At 56.8% G+C, this 27305-nt stretch overlaps 2 protein-coding genes and 1 long non-coding RNA gene across 8 annotated transcripts; 1 reads left to right on the plus strand and 2 right to left on the minus strand.

The window, feature by feature from the left end:
* Window positions 1-432: 432 nt before the first annotated feature.
* ZNF446 (zinc finger protein 446) lies at window positions 433-14588 on the minus strand. Of its 5 annotated transcripts, none has more exons than XM_070063374.1 (7): window positions 14053-14227; window positions 13037-13417; window positions 12759-12960; window positions 12378-12460; window positions 9028-9109; window positions 8698-8824; window positions 433-3607 (listed from the first exon to the last, which is right to left on the minus strand). In XM_070063374.1, exons 2-7 carry the CDS (start codon window positions 13376-13378, stop codon window positions 3295-3297), a joined length of 1149 nt encoding a protein of 382 aa, XP_069919475.1. In that variant the 5' UTR covers window positions 13379-13417; window positions 14053-14227; the 3' UTR covers window positions 433-3294. The 5 variants fall into 5 exon arrangements, with proteins under 5 accessions (XP_069919475.1, XP_069919472.1, XP_069919471.1 ...); XM_070063371.1 differs by lacking the exons at window positions 433-3607; window positions 14053-14227 and adding exons at window positions 4451-8637; window positions 14483-14588 and having other exon boundaries at window positions 8759-8824; XM_070063370.1 differs by lacking the exon at window positions 433-3607 and adding an exon at window positions 4451-8637 and having other exon boundaries at window positions 8759-8824; window positions 14053-14216.
* A 4591-nt stretch (window positions 14589-19179) lies between these two features.
* Window positions 19180-26993, minus strand: LOC100354992 (zinc finger protein 324A). Of its 2 annotated transcripts, none has more exons than XM_070063353.1 (4): window positions 26875-26993; window positions 24381-24507; window positions 23888-24004; window positions 19180-22150 (listed from the first exon to the last, which is right to left on the minus strand). In XM_070063353.1, the coding sequence occupies exons 2-4, from the start codon at window positions 24499-24501 to the stop codon at window positions 20700-20702; spliced, it is 1689 nt and encodes a 562-aa protein (XP_069919454.1). In that variant the 5' UTR covers window positions 24502-24507; window positions 26875-26993; the 3' UTR covers window positions 19180-20699. The 2 variants fall into 2 exon arrangements, with proteins under 2 accessions (XP_069919454.1, XP_008247246.2); XM_008249024.4 differs by having other exon boundaries at window positions 26550-26987.
* On the plus strand, window positions 22054-22626 carry LOC127489603 (uncharacterized). The gene is made up of 2 exons (XR_007917540.2): window positions 22054-22167; window positions 22400-22626. It is a non-coding gene; the product is annotated as an uncharacterized lncRNA (long non-coding RNA).
* Window positions 26994-27305: the final 312 nt, after the last annotated feature.

Consider the following 27305-nt stretch of genomic DNA (forward strand, 5'->3'; position numbering starts at 1 on the left):
TCATTTGAAAGGCAGAGTGACAGAAGGGAAAAGAAAGACCTTCCATCTGCTGGCTCACTCCTCAGATGACTGAAGTGGCTGAAGCTGGGAGCCTGGAACTCCATCCAGGTCTCCCATGTGGCTGCAGGGGCCCAAGCACTTCACTTGGGCCATCCTCCACTGCTGTTCCAGGCGTATTAATAGGGAGCTGGATTTGCACCAGTGCTCTGATAAGGGATGCCAGCATCACAGGCAGCAGTTTAACTCGCTGGTCCACATGCTGGCTCCTCACTTTGTTTCTCTCACTGTTGCTGTGCCTTTCAGATAAAAATACATAAATAAAGGACTTTTAGGGGCTGGTGTTGTGGTATAGTGGGTAAAACCGCTGCCTGTGATGACAGCATCCCTTAGGGCACTGGTTTGCATCCCCACTGCCCCACTTCTTTTTTTAACTTTTATTTAATAAATATAAATTTACCAAGTACAACTTTTGGATTATAGCGGATTTCCCCCTATAACCTCCCTCCCACCCACAACCATCCCATCTCCCACTCCCTCTCCCATCCCATTCTTCATTAAGATTCATTTTCAATTATCTTTATGTACAGATCAATTTAGTATATACTAAGTAAAGATTTCAACAGCTTGTACTCACACAGATACACAAAGTGTAAAGTACTGTTTGAGTACAAGTTATACTGTTAATTCACATAGTACAACACATTAAGGACAGAGATCCTACATGAGGAATAAGGGCACAGTGACGCCTGTTGTTGATTTAACAATTGACACTCTTATTTATGATGTCAGTAGTCGCTCTAGGCTCTTGTCATGAGCTGCCAAGGCTATGGAAGCCTCTCGAGTTCGCCAACTCTGATCTTATTTAGACAAGGCCATCGTCAAAGTGGAATTTCTTCCTCCCTTCAGAGGAAGGTACCTCCTTCTTTGATGGCCCTGTTCTTTCCACTGGAATCTCACTCACAGAGATCATTCACTTAGGGTTTGTGTTTTTTTGTTTGTTTGTTTGGTTGGTGGTTTTTTTTTTTTGCCAGAGTGTCTTGGCTTTCCATGCCTGAGAAACTCTCACAGGCTTTTTACCTGGATCCGAATGCCTTAAGGGCTGATTCTGAGGCCAGAGTGCTGTTCAGGGCATTTGCCATTCCATGAGTCTGCTGTGTATCCCGCTTCCCATGTTGGATTGTTCTCTCCTTTTTAATTCTATCAGTTAGTATTAGCAGACACTGGTCTTATTTATGTAATCGTTTTGACACTTAATCCTATAGTTATGATCAATTATAAACTGAAACTGATCACTTTAGTAAGATGGCATTGGCACATGCCAGTTTGATGGGATTGAATTGGAATTCCCTGGCACGTTTCTAACTCTACCGTTTGGGGCAAGTAAGATTGAGCATGTGCCAAACTGTACATCTCCTCCCTCTCTTATTCCCACTCTTATATTTAACAGGGATGACTTTTCAGTTAAATTTAAACACCTAAGAATAATTGTGTGTTAAAGAGTTCAATCAATAGTATTAAGTAGAACAAAAAAAAAAAAATACTAAAAGGAATAAAGTAGTAAGTGTTCCTCGACAGTCGGCAAAAGGGCTGATCAAGTCACTGTTTCTCATAGTGTCCGTTTCACTTCTACAGGTTTCCTTTTAGGTGCTCAGTTAGTTGTCACCGATCAGGGAGAACTTATGATACTTGTCCCTTTGGGATTGGCTTATTTCATTCAGCATGTTTTCCAGATTCCTCCATTTCATTGCCAATGACTGGATTTCAGTTTTTTTTTTTTTTTTACTGCTATATAGTATTCTATAGAGTACATGTCCCATAATTTCTTTACCCAGTCTACTGTTGATGGGCATTTAGGTTGATTCCATGTCTTAGCTATTGTGAATTGAGCTGCAATAAACATTGAGGTGCAGACAGCTCTTTTATTTGCCAATTTAATTTCCTTTGGGCAAATTCCAAGGAGTGGGATGGCTGCCTCACTTCTGATCCAGCTCCCTGCTAGTGGCCCAAGTGTTTGGGTCCCTGCCACCACATGAAGATCTGGATGAAGCTCCTGGCTCCTGCCTACTCCAGCCCTCGCTGTTGCAGCTACCTGGGGAACGGACCAGCAGATAGAAGATCTTTCTCTGTCTCTCCCTCTCTCTGTAATTTTCTTTTAAAAATTTATTTATTTATTTGAAGGTCATAGTTACACAGAGAGAAAAGGAGAGGCAGAGAGAGAGAGAGAAAGAGGTGTCCCCCATCTGCTGGTTCACTCCCCAACTGGCCACACTGGCCGGAGCTGCACCGATCCGGAGCCAAGAGCCAGGAGTCTCCTCCAGGTCTCCCACGCGGGTGCAGAGTCCCAAGCACTTGGGCCATCTTCTACTGCTTTCTCAGGCCATAGCAGAGAGCTGGATCTGAAGTGGAGCAGCCAGGACTCGAACTGGCGCCCATATGGGATGCCAGCACTGCAGGTGCTGGCCCCTCTCTGTAATTATTTCAAATAAATATATCAATCTTTTATTAAAAAGTACCTTGGGCCGGCATTGTGGCGCATCAGGTTGAGCCACAACCTGCAACACCCAGCAACCCATGAGTGTCGGTTTGAGTCCAAGCTGCTCCACTTCCAATCCAGCTCCCTGAAATGCACCCGGGAAAAGCAGTGGAGAATGGCCTAAGTGCTTGAGCCTCCCTCACCTGTGTGAGACCTGACTGGAGTTCTGGTTGCTGGCTTTGGTCTGGCCCAGCCCTGCCAGTTTCTGCTGGGAAGTTAACCAGCAGAAGGAAGGTATCTCTGTCTTTCACTCACTCTGTGACTCTGTCTTTCAAATAACATAAATGTTTATATTAAAAAAAAAGTATCCTGCCGGCGCCGTGGCTCACTATGCTAATCCTCTGCTTGCACTGCCAGCACCCCGAGGTTTTAGTCCCAGTCGGGGCACTGGATTCTGTCCTGGTTGCTCCTCTTCCAGTCCAGCTCTCTGCTGTGGCCCGGGAAGGCAGTGGAGAATGCCCCAAGTGCTTGGGCCCTACACCTGGCTCCTGGCTTCAGATCGGTGCAGCGCCGGCTGTAGCAGCCATTTGGGGGGTGAACCAATGGAAAAAGGAAGACCTTTCTGTCTCTCACTGTCCAATTCTGCCTGTCAAAATAAAAATAAATACAGATAAAAAAAGTATCCTGATTTTCTGGAGATTAGGGGAAAGTGGGAATTCAAACCTGGGTCTTTGGGTCCCAGAATTTGCAACAGAGAGGTAGCCATTTTTTTTAAGATTTATTTTATTTAAAAGGCAGTTAGAGGCCGGCGCCGCGGCTCACTAGGCTAATCCTCCGCCTAGCGGCGCCGGCACACCGGGTTCTAGTCCCGGTCGGGGCGCCGGATTCTGTCCCGGTTGCCCCTCTTCCAGGCCAGCTCTCTGCTGAGGCCAGGGAGTGCAGTGGAGGATGGCCCAAGTGCTTGGGCCCTGCACCCCATGGGAAACCAGGAAAAGCACCTGGCTCCTGGCTCCTGCCATCGGATCAGCGCAGTTCACTGGCCGCAGCGCGCCGGCCGCGGCGGCCATTGGAGGGTGAACCAACGGCAAAAGGAAGACCTTTCTCTCTGTCTCTCTCTCACACTGTCCACTCTGCCTGTCAAAAAAAAAAAAAAAAAAAAAAGGCAGTTAGAGAACTCTTCCAGTGCTTCTCCAGGCACATTAGCAAGGAGCTGGATCAGAAGTGGGGCAGCTCGGACTGAAACTGACCGCCATATTGGATGTTGCTATGCAGGCAGTGGCTTAACCCACCATGCCACATTGCCAGCCCAAGAGGTAGCCACTTACAGTGTGACTAAGGCAAGTCCCTAGAATCACCTACCTCTCAAGCCACAGTGCGGGTCCACCCTATTCTTTAATAAATCTGGAATGTATTTTTGAGCATGTGTGAGGTGAGAATCGATTCTACTCTGTGGGAAGCCAAGTGTTCTAATCTTTTATGAAAGTCCACCTTGCCTTTACTGACTGAGTCATTTTCACAGACCAAAAGATCTGTTCTTGTATAGATCTACTTGTTCACTCATGCACCATACTGTCTTCTCTTAGCAATTCTTTAGATTTTAGAATCATTTACTGGATTACATACATGAAAAAAATTATGATTTGATCTGTAAGTTAGCCTTGGGGGAACTGGGGTAAGACAGACTCCTTATACTGCATTATGACCCATGAGCACTGGCCACAGCTCGTAAGTGCCGGGTTTGGTGTGTTCCGTGCTGTGATACATGCAGACTGTCACTAAAGGTTACTAATTATTTGAAAGGAACAGAGACAGAGATTGCTCATCCACTGATCACTCCTCAAATACCTGCAACAGTGAGAGCTGCTTTTTTTTTTTTATAGTACGTTAAGTTGGGCTTTTATTTGGAAAGTTGAATTTCATGTATAATGAAAATATTTTTGGACTGTACATGTTCATAAACACAATACAAACACCAGCTACAACACAAACACACTTTAATAAAACTTCTACTTCAAATATTGATCTAAGCCAAAAAAACAGGCAGTCAGGTGACCCTGTGCTACATGCCTTCACTCTCTCTTTATAATGCACTAAGCAGTCAGCCAGGGCTCACCCCTGTGCATTTCACCAAGAACACAGGAACACCAGGACGTGCACTACACAGACTGCAAACCCAGCCCACTTAGAACTGATCTGAGATCGTTACAAGAATCCTGCCTTAACAGTATGTAAACATACTTAGGATTTTGTTTGGCAATTCTGTTTTAAATGCTTAGAAAAGCACACCAACATTTCTCACTATTGTCCTCTCTTTAGTTTCTCTCTTCCATGAGTATAAAATAGGAAAAAATATTATTTGAGACTTCCAGCATAATTGTGCTCTACATTTTTATAAACACGGGTACATCTAAAATATCAGATGCCTTTATACCAATAGAATAAATCCACCAAATTCACATTTCCTTATAAATACGTATGCATGTAAAATTAGTGGAAAACACTTTAGTATAGCAAAGACCCTGCTGGAACCAGGGTCCGGGAACGCACGGATGGCAGAGACCCCCTCACTTGAGCCATCACCTATTGCTTCCCAGGATGTCTACTGGGAAGACTGAATTGACAGCAGACCCAGGCCTTGAACCAGGCACTCTGGTACATAAGCACGTGTCTTGTCCTAAATGCTGTACCAAATGCCTGTCCCTGCCTATCACTTCTTTCCATAGGAAGTACTGTAGTCATTCTTTTGAAAATACATTCTCAGGGGCGGCGCTCTGGCATAGCGGGTTAAAGTCCTGGTCTGCAGCGCTGCAGGCTCCTGGCTTCAGATCAGCGCAGCTCTGGCTGTTGCAATCATTTGGGGAGTGAGCCAGCAGATGGAAGACCTATTTGTCTCTCAAATAAGTAAATGAATCAGAAAGAAAGACAGAAAAAAAGAAAGACAGAAAGAGAAAAAAAGAAAGAAAAAGACAGAAAGAAAGACAGAAAAAAAGACAGGGAGGGAGGGAGGGAGGGAGGGAGGGAAGGAAGGAAGGAAGGAAGGAAGGAAGGAAGGAAGGAAGGAAACCTTCTGGTTGGAGGTGGGGGCTGTGGCTCAGTGGATTACGTCTCTGCTGGGAAGACTACACTCCCTGTCAGAGTGCTGGCCTGTGTCCCAGCTGCTCTGCTGCTGATCCAGCTTCCTGCTGATACATCCTGAGAGGCAGCAGGTGATGGCTGCAGTGCTTGGGCCACCCCCACCCACATGGGAGACCTGGTTGGAGTCCCTGGTTCCTAGCTTCAGCCAGGCTTAGCCCTGGCTACTGCAGGCATTTGGGGAGCGAATCAGCAGATCGAAACTCTTTCAAGCAGTTAGTAACAACATTTTAAAAACAATAAAGGAGCTGTTAGGGTTTCCTTTCTTACTTAAACTCTAGGAGACAGGCTGGCATGGTACAACAGTTTTAAGCTGTTGCTTGTGACACTGGCATCCCAGGAGTGCTGGTCTGAGTCAATGCCCTAGGCAGGCAGATGATGGCTCAGGTACTTGGGTCCTCGCATCGACATGGGAGACCCAGAGGAAGCTCCAGGCTCCTGGCTTTAGTCTGGCCCAGCCCCGGCTGTTGCAGTCACTTGGGGAGTGAACCAGTGTATGGAAGCTTGCTCTGTCTCTCCCTTTCTTTGTAACTGTCAGATAAGTAAACAAACAAACAAACAAAAACTCACAATAACATAACAAAAGATGCCTGTGTCCTGCATTGGAGTGTGTAGTGTCCATGCCCAGCTCTGGCTCCTAAACTGAGCTATTTATCACAACACTGACACACCACAGGGGCTTGGAAGAAACAGTGCAGGGCCGCTGCTGTGGAGCAGGTTAAGCCTCCACCTGTGGTGCCAGCATCCCATAAGGGCACCAGTTCCAGTCCTAGCTGCTGCTCTTCCGATCCAGCTCTCTGCTGATGACCTGGGAAAGCAACAGAAGATGGCCCAAGTGCTTGGACCATGTGGGAGACCTGGAAGAAGCTCCTGGCTCTGGGCTTCGGATCAGATAACTCTGGCTTTTGCGGCTATTTGGAGAGTGAACCAGCAGTGGAAGACCTTTCTGTCTCTTCCCCTCCCTTTTTTCCTTTTTTTTTTTTTTTTTAATAAATGACAGTCTCATACAGAAAATGGAATTCATCTAAGCACTTAAAAACATGCTAAAATTTTAATAGCATTGGAGAATGAGGGAGTGAAAAGAGCATGACTTGGAAGAACACAGCCTCCTAAGAAACGTTATACTCAGATATCTGTAAACGTGAAACCTGGAACGAGCACTGCTAGACACACTAGCATTACGGTCCTCTTCATCTTTCTTCTCTTATATATTCCAAGTTGTTCTAAGCTAACAAACTACACTCAAATATGAAAAACCTCATTTAAAAGCTGTCCACTCCCTCAGCCCAGCGCTTCCTGTCTCTAGCCTTCCACGTGGTCTAGCATATGGTGCCTTTCACACCTCAGCTCTCGCTGCTGGGGTGAGGGCCTGGACTTGAGCCTGTGGGTACTGCTCTGCCATCCCCAGTACCTGCTAGCATGCCCTCTTGGCAACCCTGGAGCGCACCCCAAGCCCTGTGGGCTAAACAGAGTTAAGATAACCTGCCTGTTATCTGATGCAATGCCTCTTACAATGTCAATATTTACTGGAAAAGTCCGGTGCATTCCAGTTAACCACAGCCTACCCACCTATGAAGCCATTTTCTGCTGAGTGGAGAGTCGTGTTTTCTGGCTGCCTGCCAGCCACGGTCATCCCAGGCCCTGTGGCCTAAAAAGTAAAGATAACCTATCTGTTTTCTAACGGATCATCTCTTACAACATCAGCATTTCTTGGAAAAGTGCAGGTGCATGCCATAGACACAGGCTACGTTGTCGATGAAGATTTTTCTGCTGTGTGGAAATTAATGTTTTCTGGCTGCCTGCTGCCCAAGAACATGCTTTTGTCCCTAAGTCCCCCATATAAACTGCACTTGGTATGATCCTGGATTTACCGCGTGTCTTCAGTCTCTGCCAGTTCTCATCCATGGAGCTTTCCTGAAACAGCCCCTGAAGATCCCCACCCAGTCCTCTGACAAGTGTTTCACACTGCCAAAGAGACTCTGCAGGTACGGTTAAGCTTAAGAGTCTTGAGATGGGGGATCACTATGAGATGCCAGGTAGGGCCTCAATGTAACTACCAATGTCCTAAGAGGAGGAGGCAGGATCAGAGCCAGAGAGAAGCCCAACAAAGCCCTGACCACACAGTGCTGGCTTTGGGTATGGGCACCCTCCGGGAGCTGGACAGGCAACAAGACGGGGTCTAACAGGAAAGTCATACTGTGCACTGCCGGGCCCAGGCCACCACACAGGTGGGGAGCCTGCACTAACTACATGGTCACTGGCAGCCACTGAGTCCAACCCAGGCCTCACCCCGGAAGGCAGGGAGCAGGTTTTTCCCTCACACCCAGACGGCCTTTCAGGAAAGGTTGATCGTGGGGGAGGGAACCCTTTTGGGACCCTGGGTTCCTCTGGTGGCCCTGCTGACTCCAGAGTCTCCCACGCTGAGGCAGACAGGATGGGCAGCTGGTGCTGGGAGCTGCAGCTAGGCCCAGTGGACTCTGAGGCCCCCAAGGCAGGGCCAACCTTTTGCATGGCTCAGGGGACCTCCTGCCGGTGGCTCTTCCTGTGCATGACCAGCTGTGACTTCCAGTCAAAGCCACGGCCACAGTCACCACAGACATGGCGCCGCTGGCCAGCATGGTTCTTGCGATGGATGACCAGCTGCGACTTCCAGCTGAAGCTGCGTCCACACTCCTCACACGCGTAGCTCCGGGGACCGGTGAGAGTGCGCCGCAGGAGGCGTGGGGCAGTGGGCTCCCGGGGCACCTGAGGCAGCTTCTCTGTGCTCTGCTCGCTGGCGTGTGACCGGTGGTGGATGACAAACACCGACTTCCAGTCGAAGCTGCGGCCACACTGCTCGCACGTGTAGGGCTTCCTCTGAGGAGCACCTGGCTCTACGCTGGCTCCTGGGGCTGTGGGTGGGGGGCATGCGGGGGGTGTCCCTGGGCTGGGCCCAGAGAACTGGGTAGATGTGGTGGCCCCGGACGGGCCCTGGGGCAGCTGGGCCTCTGGGCAGCCAGGCGGATCCTCACGGAGGCTCTGACTCTCACTGGCTAAGGGAAGGAGAAACGGGCAGAGCCGGGTGAGCCCTGGCACCTGTGATGTGGGCTTACCTCTCCTCCAGACCTGTGGAGTGGCACAAGCTCCTCCCCTCCTGCAGGCAGGACTGCTCACCTGGGCGGTGGCTTCCACGGACCTCTGACTCCAGGTGCTGCGGCCCAGGCTGGGGAGGCGGTAATCCTGCCGGTGCAGGGTAGGGGCTGGTCAGGCACTGGGCGATGGGCTGGCCCGAGGGAGGGTTGGGAGGGGAGGGGGCTCTGGTGACGTGGGTGCCCCTTTGGAAGGAGGGAGGACACAACAGGGCACAGCAAATGGCTGCACTGCGGATGCACCGCCAGGCAGGGGGGGGAGGCGGGGGCGGGGAGGGCAGGGGCGTTCCTCACCCAGCGAGACCACAGTGCCGTACTTCTCCAGCATCACATCCCAGTACAGCTCCTTCTGCAGAGGGTCCAGCAGCCCCCACTCCTGCAGGGACGCTGCCCGTCACCACGGGCACGTCCTGCCCACCTACCCCCACGTCCTCACTCGTTACCAGGCAAGCAGGAGAAGTCGGATGGGTACTTCTGGGCGCTGGCGACATGCTTATCACCCAGCAGCCCCCACTCCTGCAGGGACGCTGCCCGTCACCACGTCCTCACTCGTTACCAGGCAAGCAAAAGGAGAAGTCGGATGGGTACTTGTGGGTGCCGGCGACATGCTTATCGCCCAGCAGCCCCCGCCCCCTCCGCTGCTCCACCCCACATTCTGGCTCAACACACTGAAACTGCGGGTGGGCCCTGGGGAGGCCTGGCAGGGAACGTGGCCATTGTGCCCTGGACAGTGGGTGCTGAGGGAGAGCAAAAGGCCAGGGGACGGCCACAGATCCAGTCACAGCTCTGGCTACAGGAACGTCCTTCCTGGAGGCCCAGATTAGGAGGCGCAACAAGGCACCCTGGGCCTCACGGGAGAGGAGTGACAGTGGGGGCAGAGGCGGTGCAGGGGTCAGTGCTGCCGGCTCCTGTGCGCAGCTTTGGCCGGGGCCTGGACCGAGTGAGCTTGGGGGCACCTGCACTGCCTTCACCGAGCAGTGGGACTTCCTCCCCAGGAGGTCCGCTTTTCTGCAGGTCCCAACTCCTATCACCCTGGGACCTGCTGGGTTGACAAAAATAATTCTGGAGAAACTGGAGCAGGCTCAGAGGCAGCAGCCTCTGCTCACCCCCGGCGGGGAGGGTGCTGTCCAGACGCACAGATGCTGTGCAGGGGCCGCCTGCTCAGCCCACTTCACACTGCTGACTGCCAGCAGGCCACGGGGAGGCCCTTCACAGCCTCCAAGTCAGCAGCAACCCTGCTGGGGACGCCTAGGTGCAACAGCTCAGAGCAGAGGAGCTGGGGGAGGACAAGGCCCCACGACCATCTCCAGAATCCAAGAGCTTGAGGTTGCACAGGCCTAGAGCTGAGCTCACAGGCCAGCCCCTGGAGAGAGAGGACTCAGGTCTCCCAAGTCGTATGTCTCCACTGTGATCTCAGGTGTGTGGGAGTCAGGTTGCAGCTGGTTGCCACGTCCCCTGCCCCCTGTACCTGCACATTCAAATCCCCGGGTGCCAGCCCTGAGCCGCAGACCTCCTGACTGGCTTCTCCAGAGCTGAGGAAGCCACGCCTACCAGTCCCAGCCACTCAACTGGGCTTCCCTGGGCTGAGGCCTGAACCCTCCACAGTGCTCGCCTCTTTACTTCTAGGACTGGGGTGGGGGGGAATGGGGGTTCTGCTGCTCCTGACTTCTGGGCAGCAAACAGCACAAGAGCCACTGGCTGAGAACCGGGGAGAGCAGAGGGCAGGAGCAGGCCACGCCCACCTGCACCTGGACCACTGGCTGAGGACCTGGGAGAGCAGAGGGCAGGAGCAGGCCACGCCCGCCTGCACCTGGGCCACTGGCTGAGAACCTGGGAGAGCAGAGGGCAGGAGCAGGCCACGCCCGCCTGCACCTGGACCACTGGCTGAGGACCTGGGAGAGCAGAAGGCAGGAGCAGGCCACGCCCACCTGCACCTGGACCACTGGCTGAGGACCTGGGAGAGCAGAGGCAGGAGCAGGCCACGCCCGCCTGCACCTGGACCACTGGCTGAGAACCTGAGAGAGCAGAGGGCAGGAGCAGGCCACGCCCGCCTGCACCTGGGCCACTGGCTGAGAACCTGAGAGAGCAGAGGGCAGGAGCAGGCCACGCCCGCCTGCACCTGGACCACTGGCTGAGGACCTGGGAGAGCAGAAGGCAGGAGCAGGCCACGCCCACCTGCACCTGGGCCACTGGCTGAGGACCTGGGAGAGCAGAGGCAGGAGCAGGCCACGCCCGCCTGCACCTGGACCACTGGCTGAGAACCTGAGAGAGCAGAGGGCAGGAGCAGGCCACGCCCGCCTGCACCTGGGCCACTGGCTGAGAACCTGAGAGAGCAGAGGGCAGGAGCAGGCCACGCCCGCCTGCACCTGGGCCACTGGCTGAGGACCTGGGAGAGCAGAGGGCAGGAGCAGGCCACGCCCACCTGCACCTGGACCACTGGCTGAGGACCTGGGAGAGCAGAGGGCAGGAGCAGGCCACGCCCGCCTTAACCTGGACCACTGGCTGAGAACCTGGGAGAGCAGAAGGCAGGAGCAGGCCACGCCCCCCTGCACCTGGACCACTGGCTGAGGACCTGGGAGAGCAGAGGGCAGGAGCAGGCCACGCCCCCCTGCACCTGGACCACTGGCTGAGGACCTGGGAGAGCAGAGGGCAGGAGCAGGCCACGCCCGCCTGCACCTGGACCACTGGCTGAGGACCTGGGAGAGCAGAGGGCAGGAGCAGGCCACGCCCGCCTGCACCTGGGCCACTGGCTGAGAACCTGGGAGAGCAGAGGGCAGGAGCAGGCCACGCCCGCCTGCACCTGGGCCACTGGCTGAGAACCTGGGAGAGCAGAGGGCAGGAGCGGGCCACGCCCGCCTGCACCTGGGCCACTGGCTGAGAACCTGGGAGAGCAGAGGGCAGGAGCGGGCCACGCCCGCCTGCACCTGGGCCACTGGCTGAGAACCTGGGAGAGCAGAGGGCAGGAGCGGGCCACGCCCACCTGCACCTGGACCACTGGCTGAGAACCTGGGAGAGCAGAGGGCAGGAGCAGGCCACGCTCACCTGCACCTGGACCACTGGCTGAGAACCTGGGAGAGCAGAAGGCAGGAGCAGGCCACGCCCGCCTGCACCTGGGCCACTGGCTGAGAACCTGGGAGAGCAGAGGGCAGGAGCAGGCCACGCCCACCTGCACCTGGGCCACTGGCTGAGGACCTGGGAGAGCAGTCTGCAGGAGCAGGCCACGCCCACCTGCACCTGGGCCACTGGCTGAGGACCTGGGAGAGCAGAGGGCAGGAGCAGGCCACGCCCGCCTGCACCTGGGCCACTGGCTGAGGACCTGGGAGAGCAGAGGGCAGGAGCAGGCCACGCCCGCCTGCACCTGGGCCACTGGCTGAGGACCTGGGAGAGCAGAGAGCAGGAGCAGGCCACGCCCGCCTGCACCTGGACCACTGGCTGAGAACCTGGGAGAGCAGAGGGCAGGAGCAGGCCACGCCCACCTGCACCTGGACCACTGGCTGAGAACCTGGGAGAGCAGAGGGCAGGAGCAGGCCACGCCCCCCTGCACCTGGACCACTGGCTGAGGACCTGGGAGAGCAGAAGGCAGGAGCAGGCCACGCCCGCCTGCACCTGGGCCTGCACTCTCCTTCCGGGGCGGAGCTGCTCACCTGAATCCTGGATGTGGAGGCTTGTTCTCCATGTCCAAGGTGCCCCTTAGGGGACTGGGCTGGAAGCAGGGTGCTGTGGGGTGCTGGGACGTGGGACAGACAGGAAGGGGTGTCAGGGGCCGCCCACGTGAGCCACGACAAGAGGCGCTGTGTCACGGCTGTGACCTGGCCCTCTTCCGCTGTGGGACACAGGGGCAGTCAGCCCCTGACGCTCGCCTCCTAGAGATCCTGCAGTCCCTCTAGGGTCCTCACCCAGCTGGGGAACCTACACTCCTTCCAGGGGTCCCAGCCTTGGCGCAACCACTCCTGAGACCCCTGCCCTGGCCAGGGAAGTGCACGCTCCCTCAAGGAGGCCCCTGGCCCTGGGTGGCCCCCCCTCACCCAGCTCCTGCCCATCGGCATCAGGCTCCTCCTTCACACTGTGGCTGAGCTGGGCAGACCTCTGCATCCTGGCGTCCTGCGGACCCTCCCCAAGGGCCGCCCCAGGGGGCTCCACTGTCCCTGAGGGGCGGGGGCTCCCCGAGGACTCCTCTGTCTTCTGGGCTGCAGGGAGCAGCTCCTGCTTCAGGACGTGGGCTGTGATCTGAGGAGAAGAGGCAAGTCACAGGGGCTCCAGCCTCGATCTGCCGCTCCGAGGGGCGGCTGCCAGCCACACTCACCCAGCCCAGCAGCTGCCCAGGGTCACGCTGCAGCCCCTCAACCAGGGCCACAGCCTCCTCGGGGCTGCCTGGTCGCTGAGCCTGCACCCAGGCCTGGATCTCGGGGGGCAGCGCGCCCAGGAGCTGCTCCAGCACCAGCAGCTCCAGCATCTGCTCCTTGGAGTGCACATCCGGCTGCAGCCACTGGCGACACAGCTCTCGGAGCCGGGCCAGGGCCTCTCGGGGACCCGCCACCTCCCGGTAGCAGAAGCCCCGGAAGCGCAGGCGTGCAGCCTCAGGCTCCTCACGCGCGGTGTCAGGGTTCGCGAGGGACAGGGGCGGGGCACCCAGTGGGGATGGCATCTTGTCGCAGGGTGTCTTCTTGGAGCCGCCGAGAGGGACCTACAGAAAAGGGAGAGATCAGGGTAGCAGCTCCTGGGCCCAGCCTCGGGGCAGAGGCCAGGGGCAGGTGAGGTACAGGGTCATGGGAGCTGACGGCTGACGCGAACCGAGAGCAGAATCTAGGGACAAATGCTGGGAGGCAAGGTGTCCACAGGGCAACCGAGACTGCCGGGAGATGATGGCTAGGAGGGGAGCGAGGACGCAGCAGAGGCTTCCGGGGTCACCCTGCGAAGCCGCGGGAGCGAGGGGCGTGCGCAGTCCCGCAGCTGGGGCCCTGACCCAGTAAGCAGCAGGCAGAGGCGAGCCAGGGAGGGCTGTGCCGGGGCACACCTGCACCCAGTCTGCGACATCTGACGGAGCGGGAACACCCGGAGGGGCTGGAGGCCTGGGTGCGCTCTCCGGACGGGCGCTCCTCCTACCGCCTGGGCCCGTGGACCTAACAACCACAGGCTGCGTGGAGTCGTGGGCTGGGGAAGGGGGTCCGCTGTGAGACGTCCTCACGGGACCTGTCAGACCCGACGGAGCAGGCCTGACGCCGGCCTGTCCAGAGGCCTCGGACCTCCGCGTCTGTCCCCCAAACAACGAAGGGACAGGGCAGGTGTGGCAGGGCCTGGGCACCGGGAGGGAGCAGAGACCTGTGCAGACCCGGCGGTTGGGGGACCAGAGCTCCTGAGAAGGACGACAGGGCGGGCCGGGTTCCGGAAGGCGACTCCACGCCCCAAGGGGCGGAAAAGGCCTCGCCGCGGCTCGCCCCGCCAGGCTCGCGCTCTACGCCGTCGCCCGGCGCCGCGAGGCCACTTCCGGAAGTGACGCGCCGCCGCCCCGCCAGCCTCCGCGGGATGCGCCAGCTCCCCCGCGCGTTGCCCTGACGACACCGCCCAGGCCCGCCCCGCGCCTGCGCCGAGCGCATCGCCACGCCCTTCGGACTACGTTTCCCATGAGCCCCAAGGAGCAAGGGCAGGCACGACCCCGGCTTCTCACGACGGAGGGGCGCTCCTTTGCTCTTAGAGGAATCCGCCGTGGCGTGGATTTGACGGCCCCCTCCCCTCCGGCCACAGGACTCACCCACTACCTGGGCGGACAGCGCGCTAGGAGCCTGCGCATGTGCACAGCGGGTCTAGTTCCTATTGGGCAGAGGGGAGGGGCGGGGCGTAAGATCTTTCGGCCAATCTGAGGCGGAGCTCCGCCGAGGACCGCCCCGGCGGCCAACCGTCCCCTAGGCAACAGCTGGAGCACATCCGCCGGCCTCCAGCTGTTTCCACGGCAACAGAAGGCGTGGGCCGGCCCTGTGCAGAGGCCGGAAGTAGCGGCTCCGTGGTGCAGTTGGAGCGATATTGACCGCCAGTGATCCTGGGAGGTGCAGGGAAGACTGGCCTGACCCGTGGGCTTTCTTGGCCACCCCGGGGTACTAATCCCGCGAGGAAGGCTCTGGGGCCCTCGGTTAAGCCCCCTGCGGAAATACAGGGCACTCGGGTGGGCACCCATCTATTGAAAAGGTAATTCTCATAACTACCCTCTTACATGCCTTTAGACATCAGCACCGAAAAGCAAGATGGAGGTGTTCGACGTCTTACCACACAGGGTGACCTGTATTTAATTTCTCCCAATGGGCAGTGTTACTGTTCCGTAGATCTGTGGGAGCTCAAATGGGCTCCCACACACCTAATTCAATCCTAAATTGTTGGCCGGCGCCGCGGCTCACTAGGCTAATCCTCCGCCTAGCGGCGCCGGCACACCGGGTTCTAGTCCCGGTCAGGGCTCCGGATTCTGTCCCGGTTGCCCCTCTTCCAGGCCAGCTCTCTGCTGTGGCCCAGAAGTGCAGAGGAGGATGGCGCAAGTGCTTGGGCCCTGCACCCCATGGGAGACCAGGATAAGTACCTGGCTCCTGGCTTCGGATCAGCGCCGTGCGCCGGCCGTGGTGGCCACTGGAGGGTGAACCAACAGCAAAAGGAAGACCTTTCTCTCTGTCTCTCTCTCTGTCCACTCTGTCAAAAAAAAAAAAAAAAAAAAAAAAAAAAAAAAAATCCTAAATTGCATTTGTCTGGGCCAAATGGAAGCCAGGAGCTTCACCCAGGTCTCACATGTAGGTGGTGGGGGCCCAAACACTTGCCCATCTGCTGCTTTTCCCAGGCCATTGGTGGCGAGTTGGATTGGAAGTGCAGCAGCCGAGGCACAACCCAGCACCCGAATGGGAAGCCAGCCCCTGTTTTAAGATTTATTTATTAGAAAGCCAGAACTAGAGAGTGATCTTCCATCTACTCACTCATTCCCCAAATGGGCACAAGGGCCAGGCCAAAGCCAGGAGTCAGGAGTTTCATCCGGGTCTCCCATGTGGGTGGCCCAAACAGTTGGGCCATCTTCTGCTGCTTTCCGAGGCGCGTTAGCAGGGAGCTGGGTCGAAAGTGGAGCAGTTGGCACCCATATGGGATGCGAGCACTGCAGGCCTGGTGGCTTAACCAGCTGCACCACAGCGCCAGCCCCCTGGTTTCTTCTGATGCTTGGGAATTCCTGCGAGCCTGCCTGCCCTGGATGAAGAGCAGTGGTAGCTCTGAACATGTGGGCGTTAAACTCTGAGCTAAACAATGGCTTCCTCAGGTTGTGCTGCTAGGTCTTCTCCTTTAAGACAGTGTAGATTACCTAGAAATGATTCACCATCTACCAGGGTGGGAAAGTGCTGGGGCTTTTAAAAACATTATTTAAAAAAAAAAAGATTTTTATTTATTTGACAGAGTTAGAGAAAGGTCTTCCTTCCATTGGTTCACTCCTCGAAATGGCTGCCATGGCCGGAGCTGCAGTGATCCGAAGCGAGGAGCCATGAGCTTCTTCCTGGTCTCCCATGTGGGTACAGAGGCCCAAGGACTTGGGGCATCTTCTACTGCTTTCCCAGGCCACAGCAGAGAGCTGGACTGGAAGAGGAGCAGCAGGGACTAGAACTGGCGCCCATATAGGATGCCGGTGCCACAGGCAGAGGATTAACCTAGTGTGCCATAGCACCGGCCCCACATAATTTATTTCAAAGGCAGTTAGGGTGTTGTGGAGTAGTGAGTAAAGCTGCCTCCTGCAGTGCCAGTATCCTACATGGATGCTGGTTCGAGTCCCAACTGCTCCATTTGGAGCCAGCTCTCTGCTGTGGCCTGGAAAAGCAGTAGAAAATGGCCCAAGTCCTTGGGCCCCTGCGCCTGCGTGGGAGACCCAGAAACTCCTGGCTTCGGATTGGCTCAGCTCCGGCCATTGCGGCCATCTAAAGAATGAACCAGCAGATGTAAGACCTTTCTCTCTCTCTGCCACTCAAAAAAAAAAAATTTTTTTTTTAAAGTGAAAGGTAGAATTAGAGAGAGGAAGATACATATAGAGACCGCTTCCATCCACTGATTCACCCCCTCAAATGCCTGCGAAGATCAGGCCAAAGCCAGGAGTTTGGAACTCCATCCAGGTCTCCACGTAGGTAGCAGGGGCCAAGTAATCCGTCTGTCTTCCAGATGCATTAGCAGGGAGCTGCATTGGAGTGGAACTCATATGGGATGTCAGCATCACAGGCGGCAGCTTAACCAGCTGTGCCACAATGCGGACCCCCAGTGCTAGGGCTTTAATGGTTTCTCCAATAATCGTCTTCCCCAGGCAACTTTGTTATAGGTCTCTCCCTGGGCTGTTAGTTCTCATGCCCTCTGATGTTCTGCAGGCTTAGCCTGGTGGACCTCTCATTACCTCCAGTACTAACTCAGTTCCCCCGAAGTGTTATTACCATTAACTCCTCTTTTCCCACTTTTTTAATTTTTTTTTTTTTGACAGGCAGAGTGGACAGTGAGAGAGAGACAGAGAGAATGGTCTTCCTTTGCCGTTGGTTCACCCTCCAATGGCCACCGCGGCTGGCGCACCGCACTGATCCGAAGCCAGGAGCCAGGTACTTATCCTGGTCTCCCATGGGGTGCAGGGCCCAAGCACTTGCGCCATCCTCCACTGCACTCCCTGGCCATAGCAGAGAGCTGGCCTGGAAGAGGGGCAACCGGGACAGAATCCGGCGCCCCAACCGGGACTAGAACCTGGTGTGCCGGTGCCGCAAGGCAGAGGATTAGCCTAGTGAGCCACGGCGCCAGCCTTTTCCCACTTTTTTAAAGATTCTCTTTTTATTTATTATTTGATAGCCAGAGAGAAAGGAGGAGACAGAGATCTTCCATCTGCTGGTTCACTCCCCAAGTGGCTGCAACAGCCAGGGCCGGGCCAGGATGAAGCTAGGAGCCAGGAGCTGCTTCTGGGCCTACCACCTGGGTCTTGGGGCCCAAGTACTAGAGCCATCTTGCACTTCCCACCACTTTCCCAGGCATGTTAGCAGGTGGATCAGAAGCAGAGTAGTCAGTTCTCGAACCAGCACCCATATGGGATGCCTGCGTCACAGGCAGAGGTTTAACCTGCTGCACCTCAACACTGGTCCCTCACCACCTTCTTACTAACACATCTCTGTGGTTTCAGAGGATTTCCAAGCCAAGGGAGATGCATGTCTCTGGTCCAACACTTTTTAAAATTAATTTATTTGAGAGATAGAGGAGAGGAGGAGAGACAGGGAAGGAGGGAGGCAGAGAGAGAGAGAGACCCCATCTGCTGGCTCGCTCCTGAAATGCCTACTATAGTCATGGCTTGAGATGAAGCTGGGAGCTGGGAACGCAGTCCAGGTCTCTCCCCTGGATCGCAGTACCTCAACTGTTGGAGCCATCACTGCCACCTCTCAGGATATCAGCAGGAAGCTGGAATCAGGAATTGAACCCAGGTACTCTAATTTAAGGGCATCTATGTGTGTCTTTACTGCTAAGCCAAACACCCAGCCTTTGTTCAACATTTTGGCGCAGAAAACTTAGGAACACTTTTACCATCAGGGCTACTTCAGGATTAAGAGCAGAGCAGCTAGCCCAACCTGACTAGAGAGGTTGGGATAGGGAAAGGAGAGGACAAGCCACAGGAGGATGGAGCCCAGGTTGGGGCCTGGGCAGATCTGGACAGTGGAGGAGCCCAGCTGCCATCAGTGGCAAAAGCACAGGTGGGAAGTAGCTCGATGGAGGCAGGCTGGTGGGGAAGGCGTACACGGCATCGCGCTCAGCCTGAGGGCTCAGAAACGGCTCTGGAGCTTCTGGTCAAGGCCTGTGTGAGAGTCCCATGTGACTCCGGGTCCCCCCTTGTTCTCCTGACTCCCAGACTCCCCAGAAAAGTCCTCTGTCGGGCAGGACAGGGAATCTGTCTGCATTTCACAACTCTGCAGACTGAATGTGCAAGAAAGGTGGACCGTGGTTCAGGGCCTGCAGGCTATTAGGAGGCCTGGCTTGGAGGACCTGCCTTTGCAGAGTCGTGAGAAGCCTACCTTGCATGAACTTCTGTGGCGCAAGGGGCAGATGATTAATTTGGTCCCAGCGGACCAAATACATATCTGTGCTGGATTTCCCTATGGGAAATGGCTGCAAAGTCTTGGAGGTGACGGCAGTGAAGCCCCCGCTAGGCTGGCCTCAGCTTTGGCAGGTCACTGCATGTGGTCATGCCCACTCCACCCCAGCAGCAGGTGGTACACAGCCTTGTTTTGGCTTCCCCACCTACCACTCCCCCGTGGCTTAGATCCACAAAGGCTCATCTCCTAGCAGAGCTGCTGCCTGGGGGGAGCCCCAGTCTGCATGCTCCACCCAGGTCTCCTGGTCGCACCACATGCTGGCCATCAGATGCAGGTGCCCCAGTCCCTCATCAGGCCTCTTGAAGGGACCCAAATGTCTGTAACAACACCCGGATGGCATATCTGCATACATTCATTTAATATTATCTGCATTGTATTAGAGTGTAACGGGCTACAGACTATTACTGTTCACAGAAATCTTTAACAACAGATATTTATCAGAGAGCCTCTTTGAATTCTTGTGAGAATCTGGACCAAACCCTGGAGTTCAGAGAGGAAGCTACAGATTTCCATGCTGCTGCAAGAAATTACAACTTACCTCCATTCCCCGTTGTAAATGCTAGATTTTTGTCCAGTAAAACCATTACCTTCCCTGGAGGTGAGGCCCCAAGTTGGGATGGGGCTTGGTGAGCTAAAGGCCACAGGAAGCAACCTGGACCCTACTCCATTCTTCTGTTCCCTAATCTGGAAGCCTTACACGGGGGCATCCCAGAGGGGTATTGCACAGGGTCTTAGGTAACGGCACGTCCTCCTTGTGCAGCTCCGTCCATCTTCCAGTTCAGCTGGGAGCACAGATGGGCACGTGGCCACCAAACCCAGCAGTGATGAGCAGCTTTACCTTGTCTCCTCCGAGGCTGCAATCAACACCTTGGATGTCAAGGTTCCTCGTAACACTGACTTTGGCAACAAGAGGTAGGATAAGGGCTTGTCCATCACAGACGCACGCATGAAAATGTGCATCAGCGCTACTGAAGCCGTCATTCTGGATTTGCCTTTCCAATGCCGAAGAGTCACATGTCCCCTCGCGGGCCTCCACCTCTGTTGAGTCTGTGGGGAGCCAGGCCAGGGTCTCATACCTGGCAGACTCAAGGAGTGGGGGACGAGGCTTCCAGATGCTGGGCCAGTCCACTTAGGCTCCTCCCCTCCCTTCTCTGTGCCTGTTTCCTCCTCTTGGAATTGGAGATACACAGCCACAGCAGCCACCTCCCAGGGCTGTTAGGAGGAGATGCCCAGAAGTCAACAGGGGCTGCAGCAAACACGTTTGGCCCTTAATAGCAGCCTACCCAGCAGGGTGTCTGCCAATACGCTTGGTGAGCTCACATCTCCTTCTCAGAGGAGGAAGCCAAGGCTCAGAGCCCAGCTCCTTGCACCAGGCTTGCCCCCGACCTGCATTCCCCTGGGGCCTCCTGTCTCCTGGGCTGGCCCCCAGGGAGCCTTGGATGAACAGAGGCCCGAGAGGAATATCCCCGATTTCCTGCTCAGTGTTTGTGTGGAAGTGTCAGAAATTCCTCTGGGTTGCCCCTTCTCTGTGCTGGCATCCCCTCCTTACCTTAGCATCCAGTCATAATGTCTGCAGCGGCACCATGAAGCAGGGCTCTGACTGCAGTCTCCCCTCCAAAGCCCCAGCGGCCAGGTGCACGGCCTTGAAGTTTCAGCAGAATGACCTCCCTGGAGATGGAGGTGTGACCTGTGGCCAGAATGACAAGTCCTCTCACAGCGTGAAAAAGGATCTACAGCCAGAGTCTCTCTCACCCCAGGCTCATGTGTGCAAGGCTTCTTTCCACGGTGGATTTGCAGAGGACATTTGCCAACTAGGCACGGAAGGGATTCACAGGGCAGACTGGTGCTGCGCCCTCAGGTCTCAGCTGGCTTTGGAGCGGCGGGGGGGCCCGAGGAGGGAGTGGCCTCAGCTTCTTTCCTGGATACACTGTCAGACGACACCCCCGGAGGAGGCCTGGCCTGGGCGCGCAGGCCGCCCCTGGGCCGCCGCGCGGCCTTCTCGCCCGTGTGGATCCTCTGGTGGTGGAAGAGGGCTGGGCGTTCGCGGAAGGCGCGGCCGCACTGCGTACACACAAAGGGCTTCTCCCCGGTGTGGATGCGCCGGTGGCTGAGCAGCACAGCGCCCTTGGCAAAGGCCTTGCCGCAGTCTCCGCAGCGGAAGGGCCGCTCGCCAGTGTGCAGCAGCTGGTGCTGCGTCAGGTTGGAGCTGTGGCTGAAGGCCCGGCCGCACTGGCCGCAGGAGAAGGGCTTCTCGCCGGTGTGCACACGCTGATGCTTGAAGAGTGAGGAGCCCTGGCTGAAGGCAGCGCCGCACAGTGCGCACGCGTAGGGCTTCTCGCCCGTGTGTGTGCGCTCGTGCTGGATCAGGTGCGAGTTGCGGCAGAAGCGGCGGCCACACTGCGCGCAGGCATAGGGCCGTCCGCCTGCGTGGATCTTGCGGTGTTGGCTGAGGTTGGAGCCGTGGCTGAAGGCCTTGCCGCACTCGCTGCAGCGGAAGGACTTCTCGGCCGTGTGGATGCGCTGGTGCCGCACCAGGGAGGAGCTGTGCCGGAAGGCCTTGCCGCACGCTGGGCACGCGTAGGGCGTCTCACCACTGTGGATGCGCTGATGCTGTGTCAGGTGGGATGTCTGGCTGAAGGCCTTGCCGCACTGGGCACACTCGTAGGGCCGCTCCCCGGTATGTGTACGCAGGTGCTTGAGAAGGTCTGAACTCTTCACGAACACTTTGCTGCACGCACGGCATTCAAAAGGCTTGTCTCCAGGGAGGGCACCGGAGCCGGTGTGGAGGGCCTCGCCCAGCTCATTCCAGGCTGGGGGGTCCTGGCCACTCGGGAGCCTCCGAAGCTCGTGCCAAGCTGCACCCACCACCCTGCGTTCCCCTCTAGCACGCACAGCATCGAGGTCTGGGACACCTGCGAAGGTTCTCCCGGAGCCTTCCCGCGTGCATGCCTTCTGCCGTTCGGAGGCCCTCGGCGGCTTCGCTGGTGTGGCGCTGGCCGTGAGGGCCTTCGCCGTGGACGGGCTGCCTTCAGGGGCCCTCAGGGCTGAAGTCAGTCGCAGGCTGACACTCCCCTCGCCACTGCCGGAGCCTAGCAGAAGCCTCTCCCAGTAGATCACCGACACGCCCGTGGGTTTCCTCTCCTGAGACAGGGGGGCAGCTCGTCGTCCCTCCAGGTGTTCGGCAGCGTGGCAGGCAGCAGCAGTAGGGAGGACACTAGCAGAGTTCCCAGAGGAGCTGTCCAGGAAGGCTGCTGGCGACGCTGCTTTTCCAGAAACATCTCTGCTCTCCGCCAGGCGCCGGGAACCTGAAGGCAGACAAAAGGTGGTTGTCTGAGTGGGCAGACGAGGAGGGGGCGGGAAGCTCCCAGAGACTGGGTATAGAAGGGGAGGGAGGAAAGCAGAGCTCTAGGTTGGTCCTGCTGGAGTGGGAAGCATCTGTCTTAACAAGTGTGGACGGGCCGGCGCGGTGGCACAGTAGGTTAATCCTCCACCTGCCGCGCCAGCATCCCATATGGGCGTTGATTCTAGTCCCGGCTGCTCCTTTTCCAATCCAGCTCTCTGCTGTGGCCTGGGAAAGCAGTAGAAGATGGCCCAAGTGCTTAGGCCCTGCACCTGCATGGGAGACCTGGAAGAAGCTCCTGGATCCTGGCTTCGGATTTTCTCAGCTTCAGCTGTTGCAGCTATTTGGGGAGTGAACCAACAGAAGGAAGACCTTTCTGTCTCTCCCTCTCACTGTCTGTAACTCTACCTCTCAAATAAATGAATGAAATCTATATAAAAAGGCCGGCACCGTGACTCACTAGGCTAATCCTCCACCTTGCGGCGCCGGCACACCGGGTTCTAGTCCCGGTCGGGGCACCGGATTCTATCCCGGTTGCCCCTCTTCCAGGCCAGCTCTCTGCTGTGGCCAGGGAGTGCAGTGGAGGATGGCCCAAGTCCTTGGGCCCTGCACCCCATGGGAGACCAGGAGAAGCACCTGGCTCCTGGCTTCGGATCAGCGCGGTGCGCCGGCCGCGGCGGCCATTGGAGGGTGAACCAACGGCAAAGGAAGACCTTTCTCTCTGTCTCTCTCTCACTGTCCACTCTGCCTGTCAAAAAAAAAAAAAAAAAAAAAAAGAAATCTATATAAAAAAAAAAAAGAAAAAAGAACAAGTATGGCATTTACAGTATCGGGGACCGCCCCCTGGTCAAGACACCTAGAATGTGACGGTGAGGGACGCTGTGTCAGTCTCCCACACACACCCTGCAACGGCACACTCCCAGGCCTGCTTTTGCTTCTTGCACTGATTTCCATGTTTTACTCACGAATCCTGTTCACAAGATGCTCTGTCCCCAGCATCAGCACCACAAAGAACCTAAAGCACTCTGGTCAAGGCTGTGGTTGTGTGGTTGTGTGCGGCTGCCGAGAGTGGGTGTGGCCATGGTGAGTGCTCAGGAACACTGGAGTACATGAATGAAGGGGAGGGGGAATGACCCAACAAATGTGACAGCCAGACAGGCAGAGTCTGAGCTGAGGGCAGGACTTGGAGCGGGTCCTACACAGCCTGGAAGTGCCCTGTGTCAACCCAGCTCCTGTCCCCTTGAGGCTCTCCTTTAAAAAAAAATTATTTGAAAGAACTACAGAAAGAGAGAGACCTTCCATCTGCTGGTTCATTCCCCTGATGGCCTCAATAACAAGGGCTGGGCCAGGCCCAAGCCAGGAGCCAGGAGTTCCATCCTAGTCTCCCATGTGGGTAGCAGGGGCCCAAGTTACTCAGGCTATCTTCTGCTGCTTTTCCCTGGCCATTAGCAGGGAGCTGGATCAGAAATGGAGTAGCAGGGACACGAACTGGCACCGATAAGATGCCGACACCGCAGGCAACGACCTAACTCGCTATGCCACAATGCTGGCCCCAGGAGTTCTCCTTTTAAGGGCAACCAAGTCTACCACCTCCAGAAGCTCAGAATGGGAGGCAGGAAAGAAGGCTATGTCTGGGTAGCCTGAACGGGGAAACACGCTTGCCACCAGTCCCAAGCTCACCCCACCCTGAGCCCGAACTCACTGAGGCTGGGTCTTCTGTGTCCGTTCCTGGCTGAGGTCATGTCCAGCCCACTGGGAACCCAGGGCTCCTCACCACGCTGAAGCTGGATGACCACATGAGGTGGGGAAGCAGACAGCCCTGTGTGAGAAGGGAAGCAAAGGAGCCGTTTACCTCCCCACAGACAGCTGGGGTCAGGGCTTCCTGACAAGATGATGCCGTCTCCGCGTCAGGAAAACCCGAAGGTCCGATCACAGGGGCTCACAGGACCAGTCCACACTCCCCAGGAGCAACTGTGGCCGCAGTGGGAAAAGGAGTGCACTGAGCCCAGGCACGGAGACCACAGCCAGCCACCAGAGCTAATGGGGAGGGGTGAGCCAATCAGATTGCAGACTTCCTGGCCCCAAGCCCTACCTCAGAGGCCCCTGGCAGGTGAGTCTGCTCCTGGGCCCCTAGGGAGGTGAGAAGGCAGGCCTGCGGGGCCAACCTGGCACCAGCTATGCTTCCATGGCCTTACCCAGTGAGGCCACAAGTGCGAAATTCTCCAGCATCACATGACGATACAGGGCCCTCTGGACTGCGTCCAGGAGCCCCCACTCCTCCTGGGAGAAGTACACGGCCACGTCCTCGAACGCCATCAGGCCCTGCAACAGTGGGTAGGAGGAGACAGTCTGAGGTAAGGCTCTGTGACCCAGCACCCAACTTTCCATCCCAACAGCCACCTCCTCTGATGGTCTCAGACACGTCTCCTCCTTCCTCAAGTTCTGCCCCAGGCCTGTCTTTACCTGACATGTCCCTCCCCTCCCCCATCCCTGTCCAGGCCACGGGTGCCTCCTCAGCCTCTGCAGTGGTCACTTTACCAAGCAAGCTAAGCCCCAGGACCATCCAAGGGCAGCCCCAGCACAAGCAGGCACTCCACCCATCCCAGATGCCCCTCCTGGGCTTGCGCCTGTGTCGTTCCCAGCTGCAGACCCCCGCGGACATGCCCATCGCTGGGACCCTCCCCCTGGGCTCGCCACACATTTCAAGGCTGACCCTCCAGCCTGAGGATCTGGAAGATGCCCCGGGTGCCCCCGTGGAATGACCCCAAGGACCTGGTGGACACTCAGGAAGTTAATCCCCTCCTCTCCTCACAGTGGTGCCGACTGCTTCCTTTCCTTGGCCTCCCCCGGCCTCCCCTCCCTCTGCCCCTGCCAGACTCTTCCCTGCACAGCGCCAGGTCCCCGCAAGCCAGAACTGCCCAAACCTGGCCGAGTCCTCCCCCACCCAACTCCCAGGTCCTGCTTTGGCCAAGGACAGCAGGACCCTGTCCATTAGACATCTACACCTTGCGGTCCTTGACTCTGCAACACTGCAGAATCCTGCTATTTCCCTGAAGGAACCTGTTTTCCCTTCCAAATCTTGGTTGTCTACAGCAGCTCCATTCTACAGGTCGTTTCTCCAAACACAACACTAGCTCACACCCCATTCCTGATACATCAGATCTACCCGGAATTAAGTCACCTTTCCCGTTACTACTGCCCCATCTTGGCGCCACCACAGCTCAGCTGGACTGCGGCAGTAGCTCCTTCCTTCAGACCGACTCCCCCCTGCATGTCTGTACCCAGCCACCAGTTGGATGTTTTTAAAATCCCGAGTGTCACTGTGGCTGGCGTAGAGGGTTAAGCCTCCTCATGCAGTGCTGACATCCCATATGGGCGCTGGTTCTAGTCCCGGCTGCTCCACTTCTGACCCAGCTCCCTGCTATGGCCCGGGACAGCAGTAGATGGCCGAAGTACTTGGGCCTCTGCAGCCACATGGGAGACCGGGAAAAAGCTCCTGGCTTCTGCCTGGCCCAGCTCTGGCCACTGTGGCCATTTGGGGAGTGTTATATCTTAATGTTAGCCATTGCAAAGCACACCAGACACCGGAGTAAGGGAAAGGGTTTATTGAGGGACATCCTGCAGACCGGAGTGAAGGGGCGGCGAAGGAAAAAAGGGAGGGAGACTGTAAGAGAGAGAGAGAGAGAAGAGCTAGCAAGGAGAGAAGATAAAGCAGAGAAGAGGAGAGAGGAGAGCAGAGCCAAGAGACCAGAGGAGGAGGCTGGAGAGAGGAACCGGAGAGAGCGAGCAGGAGAGAAGGGGCAAGAGAGCACGTGTTCAGGAACAGGCCCTTTTAAAACTTTGCCTGAGGGCGGGCAGGGAAGCAGGAGCAGCCAATCCCATTAGGATGGGGGTGGAGCCTGGCTCAGGCAGCTGGGCCATGCGGCCAACTGCGTCAGTTTCCTAACAGGGAGTGAACCAGTGGATGGAAGACCCCTCTCTCTGCCTCTCCCTCTCTCTTTCACGCTGCCCTTTCAAATAAATAAATAAATAAATCTTTAAAAAAAATCCCGAGCGCCCAATTTCTATCCGAAGCCTTCTTTCCACGGTTCCGATGCCCTCAGGATCAAGTTCCAACTCCCCGGACACTTACCAGATCCACAAATCTCCACTCCCTGCGCTCCACCTCAGGAATGCTCATCCCTCCCCCACTCCTGCACGTGCCGGACCTTCCCCCGGCGTCAGCAGGGAGGGCCGCACGTGCGCACGAGGCTGGACACCGGAGTTCGGAATGCCCAGGGCAGCGACAGAGGAAGGGCAAGCCGCTGGGCCATGTCCTTCTCCCAGGAAGGGCTCGTTTCCATGGAAGGAGTCCTCCTACTCACCGGTAGCAGGTCGCTTAGCGCCGCCGCCGCCATCGGAACCTGCAGCCGGGGTGTGGCAGAGAAGCGGACGGCCCGGGGACGCCGGTCCCAGCCTCTCGCTGCTCAGCTCCCCAGTCAGTCGAGTACTCAGGGAGCTGACTGCGGGCTGCAGCAGGGGCTAGAGAGCAAGGGGCGCGGGGCGCGGCCCACCGCCCCACACGGTCACCCGTGCAACACGGAGGCCGAGGCTGGGGGGCAGGGGGAGGCATCAGCCCGTGGTCCCTACGCGTGAACAGGCGCGGGCACAAAGAAGGCCCTCCGCCCACGCCTTCCTCACCCACCTCACCTCGGGTCTCCAGAACCTCCTGGAAATAAGAACCCGGAGCCACGCGACCCGCTCCCAAACGCCCGTGCGGCTCGACGCCGGGCAGCAAAGTGACAGTCTCGGGCGCCGGAAGTCGAGTCTCCCCAACTCCCATTGGCCCAATGCACGCTGCGGACGTACGCGCAGAGCCTTCTGGGTGATGTAGTTCCCTCCTGACTTCCCGAGCAGTAGGCGGCCCTCTTCCAATCTCCATGGCAACGACCGTCTTGCCGCACGGAGCTCTGGGAAATGTAGTCTCGCTGCTGTCCCCCAGGTGCGACTAAGGGTCCTGGAGTCCACACCAGGCCTGAGGCTAGACGGAAGTTCCTGGAAGCCACCCTAGCCGCAAACACAATAGAGAATACTTAATGGGAATGGCAGGAAATGAGGCAAAGGAGCTTTAGCTCAGAGCC

Source organism: Oryctolagus cuniculus, chromosome 18 (genome assembly GCF_964237555.1).
Source record: "Oryctolagus cuniculus chromosome 18, mOryCun1.1, whole genome shotgun sequence".
Lineage (NCBI taxonomy): Eukaryota > Metazoa > Chordata > Mammalia > Lagomorpha > Leporidae > Oryctolagus > Oryctolagus cuniculus.

Coding starts and splice junctions, on each gene's coding strand:
- LOC100354992 (XM_008249024.4), bottom strand. CDS start 26,582: ATGGCGGCGGCGGCGCTAAGCGACCTGCTACCG. Junction 24,005..24,380: donor CGCACTTGTGGCCTCACTGG/GTAAGGCCATGG, acceptor CTTCTCACACAG/GGCTGTCTGCTTCCCCACCT. Junction 22,151..23,887: donor ACACAGAAGACCCAGCCTCA/GTGAGTTCGGGC, acceptor GTCTGCCTTCAG/GTTCCCGGCGCCTGGCGGAG.
- ZNF446 (XM_070063371.1), bottom strand. CDS start 13,378: ATGCCATCCCCACTGGGTGCCCCGCCCCTGTCCCTCGCGAACCCTGAC. Junction 9,110..12,377: donor CCTCCACATCCAGGATTCAG/GTGAGCAGCTCC, acceptor GCGTCCCTGCAG/GAGTGGGGGCTGCTGGACCC. Junction 8,825..9,027: donor CGGCACTGTGGTCTCGCTGG/GTGAGGAACGCC, acceptor CTGCACCGGCAG/GATTACCGCCTCCCCAGCCT.